We start from the raw sequence: 13268 nt of genomic DNA on the forward strand, positions 1-13268 counted from the left end.
CTGGTGGCTGGCTCTTCCCTCCTCCTAGCCCTCCCCCCCACACACCTCCCCTAGCTAGGACTCTGCCAGGAGCCAGAACATCCGGCTGCAGTCTCCACCCAGGCCAGTAGAGGGCTTGGGGGACCCAGCACCACACGGGCACTCTGGGAGCGCAGAACACCCCGGCAACCACTCTGAGGCCCGGTAGTTTTTTCCTGCGGCCCAGTACCAGGCTGCAGCCCATAGTTTGGGAAACGCTGGCCTAGTGAGATTGCGGAATCTCCATCACTGGAGATATTTAAGACCAGGTTAGACAGACACCTAGCTAGGGCAACTCAACTTTGGAAACCCCAGGGACCACACTGATACTTACAGAACATGCTGAGGGCCTCAACTTAAGTGTGGTTGCATATGCAAGCAAATATATACAAATAGCTTCTCTCACATGAATACAAAGATTAAGGCAAGACTACACAACACACAGGCCCCATTTAAGTCAGTTCTGCTGATATTAATAAAATGCAATATTTACCCGATTTCTACCCATGTGACAGCACTTTTCATGAGCAATGACAGTCCAAGAATTTAACTACTAAAACACATCAACAGAAGATCATTAAACTGACTACTTTTTAGTTTTGGCTCCCACTCGCCGGCCACCTGTTGATTCCCACATAAACCCAAACTACACCATGGGGTGCAAACAAACTGGCCATGGGCAGCATACCAAGTTATTAATAAATATTTTATAAACCTCTATCTTTTCTCTCTGCTGCCATGTCTCCTCTCCTTGCTCCATCATCTCCCCTGGTGCCTGCTGCCCCCCAATTCCTCACCCTCCTCTGCTGTCCTGACTCCTGCCCTTCTCACTGCCCTCAGCCCTCCTGCGACCTGCCCCCCTCCACCAGCCCTTCTTTCCCCCCGTGCCCATTCCTCCAGTAGCCCCACTCTGATCATGTGAGCTACCCCTCCTCATCCCCTCTTCTAACACCTCCCTCTACAAACCTGCCCTGCCTCTCTCCTCTGATGCTGGTCCCTCCCCTGCAGGTGTCTGCCCTTCTGCTTCACCCCAGAATCCCCTGGTACCTGCACGTTCCCTTAGCCCTGCACCCTCCTGGTGCCTCCCCCTTCCTTACTGCCCCTGCCCTGTTTGCCCTCTTTTTCCTTGATACCCTCACCACTCTCTGCCCCATTCCCCTCCTGCCCCTCTGGGCCCTCACACATGCCTTGCTCCATCCTGGCCTTTCTCATGCCCACCCCTTCTTTCAAGCCTTCTCCTAGCACCTCCTTCTCCAGCCCCCAACGCCCTTCCCCTCTCTGCTCCTCTCCCAGCATCACCCTGTCCCCCCTCCCACCCTTTCCATTGTCTGCACTTGGCCCCCTGGCATTTGTCTCTCTCCTGCACCCTGTCCCTTCGTGCCTTTCCCTCCCCCACCCAAGCCCCTTCTCCTGTTTAAAAAATAAACAGTAAACCACTCCAGGGTATGCATGAGTAGGCCGCCTAAGAAAGGATCTATGTCTTGTGCCTCATCGGGCATTCCAGGCTGGGCTTGGCCCCATGCCCACTGAAGTCCTTCCATGGGGATCAAATCCTAACAGCCAAATGATGCACATTTTATTGTGACTTATTACTATGATTTAAAGAATGGAATGCAAAACTTTTGGTTGCTAGGTCCTAGGATATCCAACTTTGCATATGACAGGATATCTGACCCAGATCATTTCACAGCCTCGTTTGGAAGCCTCCACTATTGTCCTGTAGTATAAGGGATCATTGGCTATAAAATGAATTTGCAAAGCCTGGATATTATCAAAGAAATAACAGATACTCCAACAACCACCATTCCGAAGCCTGGTTTAAAAGCCAGTGCAGATGGGGGTCTTAGAGGCAAGTTAACTAACAAGTTACATTTTTTTTAATGCTCTTTAAAAAAATGTGTCATGGTTAATAGTTTGCACCCATAGTTAACACAATTATAAAACGTATCACATAGCACATGGCCTTCTTCAAGAAGATACTCTCTAGCATTATTTGGGGGTAGAACAGTTCTTACAATTAAAAAAAAAAAAAACCAAAAGGCCTGTCCCTAATGAACAGGGAAACCTGGAAAAAAGGCTGTTTGCCTGCTGAGTTCTGGAGAAGTGCGTGGCATTCATTTTGTACATAGCTATTTCTAGCAAGATTAAAATTACAGTTTATAAAAGGCCCTATCCATGCTACAAAAATGATCAAATTCAAACATGGTTCTGAAACAGGCTAAAACTGAGCTAGGCTAAAACTCTATTCTCTAACACCATTATAAAACCCTGTTTTTTTCATCCCACACTGCCACAAGGAAGACTGATGTACAAACATTTTCCCAGTTGTGTTGATCACTTCTATTGCATAGGCATGATAAGGTAGGTTAAAAATAGTCTTTAGCCTTTGTTCTGAACTTCCTTGCTCTATTGTGTTTAAATGGGATCCTTGATATATTCAGAAAAATCTCTGGGTTAATTTGGATTAAGGTAAATTTTGTATCTGATAAAGAGCACACAGAGGGTATGTCTACACTACAAAGTTAATTCGAACTAACAGACATTAGTTCGAATTAACTTTGATAGGCGCTACACATGCAAAACGTTAGTTCGAACTTAATTCGAACTAGCGGTGCGCTTAATTCGAACTAGGTAAACCTCATTCTACGAGGACTAACGCCTAGTTCGAATTAACTAGTTCTAATTAAGGGCTGTGTAGCCACTTAATTCGAACTAGTGGGAAGCTAGCCCTCCCCAGCTTTCCCTGGTGGCCACTCTGGGCACCACCAGGGAAACTCGTCTGCCCCCCACCCAGCCCCAGAGCCCTTAAAGGGGCATGGGCTGGCTACGGTGCCCGTGCCAGGTGCAAGCCTGCCAGCACCCAGCCAGCAGAACCTGCACCTGGCACGGCTCGAGCCAGCCACCCACTGCCACCCAACCCTCCGCCTCTTCCCGGGACCAAGCTGGCGGCTCCCAGGAGCCTGCCCGGGGCCTCAGGAGGTGTGCACCCACCTGGTCTAGTGTGGACATCGTGGACCTCATCCACGACCTCCACACTAGGCACAGGAAAGTGGCCATCTAGGGCAGGAAAGCTACCAGCCTGGCCACCCAGGAGCAGGTTGTCATGAAAATCAAGGTGGTCCAGTGAGACCCCTGACCCTGAGCCCTGAGCTTAGAATGGCCATACTGGGTCAGACCAAAGGTCCATCTAGCCCAGTAGCCTGTCTGCCGACAGCGGCCAACCCTAGGTACCCTGGAGGGAATGGACCGAAGACAATGACCAAGCCATTTGTCTTGTGCCATCCATCTCCAACCTTCCACAAACAGAGGCCAGGGACACCATTCCTACCCCCTGGCTAATACCACTCCATGGACCCAACCTCCATGACTTTATCTCACTTCTCTTTAAACTCTGTTCTTGTTCTATCCTTCACAGCCTCCTGCAGCAAGGAGTTCCACAGGTTGAGTATTTGCTTTGTGAAGAAGAACTTTCTGTTGGTAGTTTGAAGCCTGCTACCCATTCATTTCATTTGGTGTCCTTTAGTCCTTATATTATGGGAACTAATGAAGAACTTTTCTTTATGCACCCTCTCCACACCACTCGTGCTTTTATAGACCTCTATAATATACCCCCTCCGTCTCCTCTTTTCTAAGCTGAGAAGTCCCAGTCTCTTTAGCCTCTCTTTATATGGGACCTGTTCCAAACCCCTGATTATTTTAGTTGCCCTCCCCTCTCCCACCCTCTCTCTTCCCCTCTCCCACCTCCTTTTCCCAGTCTCCCCGAGTTTTGTTCAATAAAGAGAGTTTCTATTTTTGAACACACGTGTCCTTTATTTTGTACATCAGGAAGGGGGCTAGGGAGGGGTAAGTGGAAGGAGGTGAGGGAGGACTGGGGTACGAGCCCCCGATGGGGAGGACTGGGCTGGCTCTGCGGGCTCCTCGGGTGGAAACTCTCCTGAAGCCCCTTGATTGATCCCCCCTCTGGATGGCAGCCTGCGGCAAGTGCAGCCGGGCTGATGGCTGAGTGCTCTCATGTGCCAAGTGTGGGCACTCAGGGCACTCCAAGCCAGGACTGCTTTGCAAGCGGGGAACCCCTGAGAACTGTCTATCCGGGGTGGGGGTCGGGTCCCTTTAAGCACAGCCCTCGGCTAGCCTGAGGCATCAGCTCCACGCTCTAAGTCCTAATCTGATGCCCTGCCGGCACTGCTTCCGGCCAGCCTTAACCTCGGTTCAGGGTCCACTCAGTGTGGACATGCTAGTTCGAATTAGCAAAACACTAATTTGAACTAGTTTTTAAGTCTAGATGCACTAATTCGAATTAGCTTAGTTCGAATTAACTAAGTTAGTTCGAATTAGTGCTGTAGTGTAGACATACTCAGACAGAATATCAGAAATGCTCAGTTCTTCCCTGATTGTAGAAAAGAAACCCAGAGGAGGAAGTGCTGGGGGAGCACATATTAGTAATGCCTCTCTCTCAGAAATCCTGTCACAGCCTCCTGTTTGTATCTGGAGGCTTTATTGTCTCCTCAAGGGCTCTCTATATGCAGATACAAAATTGGTATCCACATCTGCAAAAATTACATGTGGATATCCACAGAAATAAAGGAGATAAACAAATCTGCAGAGTTTTAGATACAAAATTTGTATCTGCATCTATATGTGCAAAAATGAGATGTGGATACCCACAGATACAAAGTGGATATCTGTGGATTTGCAGGGTCTATGTTATAGGACCAGAGGTGGAGATGACATCAAGCACCTGCCAGCCCACCCCCCTGCCTCTATGGTGTGGCCGACACAGTGGGAATGGCGGAGGGTACCATGGAAGTTGCAGTCTCCCTTGCACGTGGGAGGATAGATCTGCGCCCAATTGGCACCTTTCACGTACAGATCCGGGGAACATACAATCTGGACATGCTCAGCTACAACGGGGGCAGGAATCTTTATAAAACCTAGATTCTGTCACTGGTTACAGAACTTTGTCTGAAGTTAGTAATGTTCAGACAACTAACTTTTGAAAGGTGAAATCTAGCTGTTCTACATGTTTTCATAATAAGACATAAAAAGTTTTCATGTGAGTGTTGAACGTTAAACTGTACACTTCTCACCCACCACCAAGATTATGGAATCTAATCTCAAAGTGCAGCTGTGCACTCTAGAAAGACTGTGTCATTCTTGTAACCAACAGTCCCATCACCTGTGTATCGTCAGAGCTAACGTCAGTGACACAAGCCTGTGCTGGTCATAAGCATTAAGGCCAGAAGAGTCCATTGTGATCATCTCATCTGGCCTGTCTCAGGTCATAGAACCTTGCTCACCCAATTGCAACACACCCATAGCTGCTGCTGAGTTTTACTGAAGTCCTCAAACCTGTGGAAGCAGGCTCTTCGCTGGCCAGGCCTCTCGCGCGTATTGCCATCCAAGCAAAAGGTCAACTTCCCCTTGATGAAAAACCTTACACTATGTAACGTAAAGATCAGCGACGAACAGGAACCAAAACCAGACCTGAGAAGTTAATGTAAAGTTCGTGCTGGTTGTGCTGACTGTGCAATGCCCGATAAGGCAGAAAAGGAAAAACAGGAAACCATCTCACCCCCTTACTCCTGTCACTTAACAGACAGGGTCTGCTAGCCTATCACAAAAAGTGCGCAAAAGCTTTCTCTATAAAACAGCTTCCTCTCCTGTATCAAATTGAGGAATCCCGAATAAACAATGGATGGCAGAATATGAGCCAGGTCCGAGGACTGACCACCCGAGTGGGCCACCTCCTGCTCACCAAACCAAACGAGTTCCTGTTGAGCGTAACATATACCAAACATAACGAATACCAAATATGTTGTTGTTGTAGTTTGTGTGTTTGTTAAATGTAAGTATTGTTATCTGAAATGGTTTAGAGGTATTGTTAAGTAGTAGTGTTAAAAGTTTTAGATAAATGATTAGTTTTATAAGTAAGACTGATGTAAATGTAACTGTTAATAATCCCTAGTCCCTTGTTAACAACTATTGGGATTTAGAGAAACCTCGAGGAATTTTCTTTACTGTATTGCATTTTGCTTATTGGTCATTCTAATAATTATTTGGTGCCTACGTATGTAAGACTATGTAGCACTTTAAAGACTAACAAGATGGTTTATTAGATGATGAGCTTTCGTGGGCCAGACCCACTTCCTCAGATCAAATAATGGAAGAAAAAATCTGAGGAAGTGGGTCTGGCCCACGAAAGCTCATCATCTAATAAACCATCTTGTTAGTCTTTAAAGTGCTACATAGTCCTGTATTTTGTTTCAGCTACACCAGACTAACACGGCTACATCTCTATCACTATTCTACGCATGTAAGAAATTGATAAAATAATAATTTATATGTAGAAGGCCTTTAATAAAAGTTTAAAAGATATTTGGTAATAGTTTGCTTGTTTCTGCGCCTCCCTGGGACTAGCCACATTTCCGAACCTTTTACTTTAAACCACAAAACCATCATTTAAAGACTTCAGGTTATGCAAAATTTACCGTTACTCTAGTTCAGAACATCAAGTGACCTGTGCCCCTAGGCTGGTGTGGAAGGTGAAAACCCCTCAGGGTTTATGCCAATATGACCCAGGGGAAATTCCTTCCTGACCCAAAATATGTCAGTCTTGCTCTTGGAAGCCCTACAGATCCAGCCGCGCTATGAAACATGGGCTGGATTCCATTCCTTTTGCTGTATCAATATAATGGTCTGCTAGACTCCAACCTGTTACATCCATCCAAACTCAGTGAAGACAATGGGACTTGCATTGGTGTCACGGACTGTGACCACTTGGAGCTGAACAGGTACAACTGAACGCCTAACTTGGCTTTAGGACCTCTGTTACCGAGGTGATGTGCCAGAGAATGAAAACCCAGCTCTCAGATGTCAGAGTGAGTTAGGCAAGGAGAAGCAGCATCCATTTGCTTAGACGCCTGCAGCTGTATTGACTCTGGCATGCTGTCAGTCACAAATAAGTGCTTTTACCAATCAACTATGTAGAAGATGCAAATGGGAATATGGTGCAAAGAGGGCAGAGTAAGGTGGCTTTGAGTCACTTTGAGTCACTATATATAGTCAAAGCAAGTGCTGCTTTGGCTTCTGAGGGCAGCTTGTGTCCAGCTGCCTATAGTCCCTGGTGGGAATAGCAGGGGTGCAGTAGTGCTCTGAGAATGCCCCGACTTCTGGTGACAGGGATGCAGAATTAGCTGGGAAGGGATCCCATGTCTGGGGAATTTCCAATTAATGGCTGTCCCCTTCACTCCAGTGTAACTGGCACAAAGGGACCATAATTACAGCGATGTACTATCATAGGTGTAAGCAAGTGGGTGCGCCGTGGTGCACAGCTCGAGCAAGAGCTGGCTGAGCTGTGGCAAAAGCCAGCAGGGAGCTATTGAAAGAGCTGGCAGGGACCCGAGCTGCAATAGGGCAGGACCTATAAGGAATTTTAAATTGCTTTCACAGCTTGTATGATTGTAAAATGCTTGTGGTGCTTTCAGTGAGAGATAATGTCTTCACTGGGAAGCGGTAGCATCTCTCCCCTTTGAAAAAGATCTGGGTTTTGAGCCAGAGAGTATAGTGACAGACCAAAGGCTGCTGTGTTGTGGGTTTGGTCAAATGGCTTGGCCATTCTCTAATGATACAATTTAGCTGTTTCCTTAGTAGTCTGTCATGTAAACCTCCCCCTGCAAATTGTAGTGACCATATCATGAATAATGGCTTCCTTGCCGCAGAGCTCTACCCCATCAGCACACTTCTTGGCTGTTCTTGGGGAAACAACTCCGACGGCTTGGCGCTATCCACTCTTGGGCTTTTCTTGTGAGATGGCCCTTGCTCAAAAAAACCATTTTCTATTCCCACAAGCTCACAACACTGTCAGATTTTGCAGATTGCATGACGTGTCTGTCAGAAGCTCGTTCACACTGGCTGTCTGAGGCACACCGCACAGTGCGTGAGCAGATTATGAATTGGTCTCCTCCTCCTTTTGAGGTTCACTGTAAAGGAGAGAAGGACGTTGTTTCTATGGGGCAAATGCCACGGCAGTTTTGTAAACCCTTTCTAAACTCAGCATCGCTTTCAATAGCAATTCCATGATCTCACCTATTCTAGAGCACAGGATTTGTTTTGCAAACATTAGTTGTGGTAGCTGAGTTGGCAGAAGTTACACTGTGTCTGGGGCTGATTTTTATTTATTTTGTTTGTCTGAAACTGTGGAGAGTCATGCATGCAATTTCTTCCTCTTGGAAGGAAAACTCCTTCGGATTATATGTCCTTACCTTCATGCGGAATGAAGCTAATCTGAGCAGGAACATCTGCATCTTGGACAGACCCCAAGAGGGACAGACAGACAATTTCTCCATCAGGGCCCATTATGAGGCTGCCTAGTGAAGTACCGTCGCAGCACTCTGGAAAACATAAAGATGAACATCGTTACTAACACACACTGTCAAGATGGACATCTGGAGATATACTCCATTGATGCTCAGTGCATGAAAATATCCTTCTCAGTAGCTCTATGCATACATCCACATTGTCATGCCATAATAAGGGAAAGGCTAATGCTAAGGAAGCCCTGCCCATTACAGGAGATGGGTTGGAACATACCATTCAGGAACAGCTTTTGAAACCCATTCCCAAAGTTCATGAGTGTTTTATCTGAGGTGTTGGATCTGTCCAGTAGGACATTCAGATCAGGTCAGGTTTGGAGTTCTGAACTCCATTCCGCCGAAGGGTGGGGGCTCTGCAGAACTAGCACTTTTTACAGTTTTTATCTTTCTGAATATGCCTCTCCTGAGCCTATTATGACATGAAAAGTGCACTTCATGTGGCATTTTTCTTTCCATCTCTATGTCACACTACTCCCCACCCACCATCTGCAAATGAAGCTACACTTGGGTGTCTACTCCTTATCTTTTTTTCGTTCCAATAAAGTGGCAACTTCAGGCGCTGACACTAACTGATCTCTGCTGTTGGCTGACTGGTATAGAAACAGAACTGTGGATTTGTGAGAGCCGTGTTTAATAAGAAAGGGATGAAATAACTCCCTAGTGTATTCCATTGACTTTAACTGGATTACAGTTCCTTACTGTAGGTCTTTGGAGCTTAGTTCCACCAATGGCTTCTTCCTGAGAATAACTGACTTCATGTTTAGCAGGCATATCTGTGTACATGCTTGTGGTGTCCTTTTCTTGTCTGTTTGTATCGCTGGGTAGATATCTCCTTCCTGGTGGAAGGAAGCACTGCCACTTTCCCTTCTCAGGTCCCAAAAATCCATGTAGTTAGAATGATTTCTCAGCAGCATTTTATAAACAGGAACTAACTTTTCTAGAAACACGCATGCACTGAATATTAATCAGTTTCTGAGATTCTGAGTGTTGCTACTAAAAATAGCATGTTAGTTTCTCCTGAAATCCAGGGGCTTTAAAAAAAAATCTTGTGCCCCTCCAGGATGCACCTTGCAAACAGATAAATGTAAGTACAGATTGAATGCCCAGTACAAACAAGAATTTGTATCCTTTGGTATATATGGTTGTGACTATTTTCTTCCATTATTTGATCTGAGGAAGTGGGTCTGGCCCACGAAAGCTCATCATCTAATAAACCATCTTGTTAGTCTTTAAAGTGCTACATTGTCCTGCATTTTGCTTCAGTACAAACAATGCACCATTCTGACTGTTACCTCTCAGTTCTTCGGGGAGAGCACCGCGAGTGATTCCTAGAGCCTTAGAAGTGCTGCTGGTGATAGTGCTGCTACTGACAGTTTTGACATTTGTCTTGCTACTCTGGTTCCTTGAACCCTTCTTCCTGTAGATAGGGGGCAGCAGAGCTAATCCTGGGACTGCATTCTGGGTGAATAAATCACCATCTGAAAAAAACATTAAAGAATAGTACTATAGAGTTGCATAAAATAATACATATCTGGAAGGGAAAAATAGAGATCTAGGCAGAGGTAATGAATGCACAAAAGGGCCACAGTTAATCAGTGACTCACTGGTATATTGTTTGTCTATCCTACTTAGCTACCCCATCTAACTAATCTGCATCCTCACTGCCAATGTGTGTAAAGTGCTGAATGTTCTACAAAGTGCTGCAGAAAACTGATGAGCAATAAGAAAAAACATTAAACATTCCATCAACATTTTGTTGATACTGAACTCATGAGCTCTGGTACAGAATTAGAGTGACGAGTCTGATACCAGAATTACAATAGTTGCACTTGGAAAAAAAAGACTAATTTCCCTATAGTAACTCTATAATACTATCTGAGATACAAATTTATCCCTGTACTTGGAATAGAAAATAACAGCTATATCTTAGATTCCCCAGGGTAATGTGTAAATGTTGAAATGTTCTTGGTGATGAGTATAGTTTATAGAAAATAACTACTGCCTTGATGACTTTGATATCTTTAAGATATTAAATACACAGCAGTGTTTTCTGTTCTATACAATTATTTGCAGCCAGTGCTTGAGTTTCAAGGTCTCCAAAGAAAACCTAGCTGTTGCAGGAAGGTGTTAGTGGAAGTTGATGGCGGGGGGAGAGCGGGGGCATTCTTTCCTATGAATCAGTAACAAGCCATGCTAGAGGGCTGCTACGCAGTTGGAGTGGCCTCTTTCAAATGACAGGTAATGGGTTATGGCAAAGTATTGTTATTAAAGATTCCACTTTCCTTCCTTTGATATTCAGGCTAAATTCCAGTTTAATTAATGAATTCTGTCTTCTTAAAATTTCCCTATAGTTTCAAGTGGCATAGATGTTCTTTAATTTCTCTCCTGAATTATTATGTAATCAACTAATATCTTCTATACCTGAAGTAGCTGCATTTCTGTAACAAATGAAGTAAAGCCTAATACGTCTTGTACCTGGATTATATAAATTTGTCGACCCTCTTGGGATCTTTGGATGAAAAGATGTTGGTAATTATGAATTAACAAAATTCTGTTATAACCAATCTCTTAGGATATGTCTACACGTCAGTGTTATTTTGAAATATCTTATTTCAAAAAAGTTAATTCGAAATAAGTTATTTTGAAATAACGCATCTACACACAAAATGCATTTCAAAATAGTGTTTTGCTATTTTGAAATAGCGCGTCCACACTGAGTGGACGCTGAATCACATTTAAGGCTGGCCGGAACCAGGTCCAGCAGGGCATCAGGTCAGGAGTTACTTTGTGTGGCTGCTGCCTGAGGCTATTTGAGGCCTGTGCTTAAAGGAACGCCGCCCGCCCCTCCTCCCCCCCCCCACAGCCTGTTCTCAGCTTTCCCTGTTTGCTTGCCTACCTCGATGAGGGACAGCAAAGCCTCCCTGGTCTGCCCTACTGCGGGTTTGTGCATCATTCCTCCCTCATGTCCTTCCACTTAACCCTCCCTAACCCCCCCTCTTGATGTCAAATAAAATACATGCATTCTCATGAACACAAACTCTCTTTATTTAACAAAACTGGGTGGGGGGGAATGAAACTCTGGTGAGACTGGGGAAAGGAGGCGGGAGACGGGAGAAGAGAGGGTGGGAGAGGGTAGAGAGGAGGGGGAAACCTGTGAGGAGGGAGCTGGAAGGGGGATACAAGGGGAAGACGGGGGAGGGGAATCTCAGGGTTGGGGGTCTCACTGGACCAACTTGATTTTCATGCAAACCTGCTCCTGGGTTCACATGTGGCCTTTGGCAGCCAGGCTGGCAGCTATCCTGCCATAGACGGCCGTGTTCCTCCATTTAGAGTGAGATCACGGACATTGGGGGGCACCCCCCCAAACCTGAATAAGGTCCATGATCTCCACCCTGGACCAGGAAGGCGCCTGCCTTCTCCGATCCCTGGCAGGCTCCTGGGAGCTGGCAGACTGCTCCTGGGGAGCGGTGGAGGGCTGGCTGCCAGTGGCTGCTGGCTCATGTTTTGGGGCCACTGGGTCAGGGGCAGTGACTGCTGGCTCTGGGCTGGCAGGCTTGGAGCTGGTACAGGCACTGTGGCCAGAGTCTATTCCTTTAAGGGCTCCAGGGACAGGGGAGGGAGAGGAATGTTCTTGGTTGAGGCTGGAGGGGCTACCAGGGCACCCTGGGAAGGCTGGAGGCCCCCTATTTCAAAATAAGTGTCTACACAGCACTTATTTTGAAATAGCTATTTCAAATTTGGCGTTATTCCTCATGGAATGAGGTTTACCAAATTCAAAATAAGTGCTCTACTATTTTGAATTAATTTCAAAATAGCGGTTTGGCTGTGTAGAAGCTAGTAAAGTTATTTTGAAATAATGGCTGTTATTTCGAAATAACTTTGCTGTGTAGACATACCTTTAGAGTGGTATCTTAACAATGCAAAGTGTAGATGCAACACAATCTCCTGACACAATTCAATATGAAATAAAGTCCTTTAGACCATCAGATATGTTTGTTTATGTTATGGGTTAATAGTGCCACAAAGGTGAGTGGCAGTGGGTGAATACCTAGCTAGAAGCTGAATTAATTTTATAGCAGAGATGCTGTTAATCTAGCTACAACTGAAGCAAAAGCTGAATCTCTTATTTTTATTGACTGACCTCTTTTATAGTGACTCTCCTTTCCAGCATTCATCCCTCTTATTCCTGTCTTCCTCCCCTCCAGAGTGAAATTTCCATTGGTTATTGGAGGTAGGAAGAAGCTACCTTGATATTTCTCTGGGATTTCTCCAGTGGCCATTGGGTGAGACTCAGTTGTATCCTCTAGCACAGAAATGAGATCATTCGGTAAAGGAACCCATAACGTCTCATGGTTGTCGGCCTCTGGTGTGGATTTGCCACCAGGAACGCCTGGAATGAAACATGAAATGGAGATATTAGCCAGTGCTCATGTGACTCATTCCTTTCACAGGTTTATTGGAAAAATAGTTTCTGAACAGCTATGCAGTCTTCTATTGTTCGTCTTGTGTTTTGAAATCAAACTTGGCAAAATCAAGCCATGAGCAGCATCTTTAAACTCTTATTCGTGTCCAGAAATTGACAAACTGACTAACAAAACCTGCTCTCTCAGCCAGATGGTTGGCACAGTGCTGAAATGGAAGAAACCAGGCTACAGCGATGGGTGAACCAGTTTAGTGTTTCTAGCAGGAGCATATTTGATAGTTGGGCCCAGCAGCGTCTTCCAACGCTTTTTGAGAGAAATGGAATCCCCTTTCCTGGGATGGAGAAATCAAAGGATCCAAGTGTCCTCTTTTCTCATTTTACCTGTTCCTCTCTCCCCCTGCACTCTAATGACTCTTTTCAGTGGGAAATGGTGAACACAGTTATTCTGAGACCCA

General features: G+C 45.5%; 1 protein-coding gene across 4 annotated transcripts in view; it reads right to left on the reverse strand.

Annotated features, from left to right (window-relative positions):
• KIAA2012 (KIAA2012 ortholog) overlaps positions 1-13268 on the reverse strand; it is a 125972-nt gene that overhangs the window by 71815 nt on the left and 40889 nt on the right. For 3 of the 4 annotated variants that reach the window (XM_075933853.1, XM_075933852.1, XM_075933855.1), the window contains exons 9-11: positions 12532-12780; positions 9683-9868; positions 8280-8408 (exon numbers count right to left, since the gene is read on the reverse strand). In XM_075933853.1, coding sequence (XP_075789968.1) covers positions 8280-8408; positions 9683-9868; positions 12532-12780 — 564 coding nt within the window. The remainder of the gene's footprint in view (positions 1-8279; positions 8409-9682; positions 9869-12531; positions 12781-13268) is intronic. The other variant, XM_075933854.1, reaches the window with a different exon arrangement.

Source organism: Pelodiscus sinensis, chromosome 7, assembly GCF_049634645.1.
Source record: "Pelodiscus sinensis isolate JC-2024 chromosome 7, ASM4963464v1, whole genome shotgun sequence".
In the NCBI taxonomy this organism is placed as follows: Eukaryota; Metazoa; Chordata; order Testudines; family Trionychidae; genus Pelodiscus; species Pelodiscus sinensis.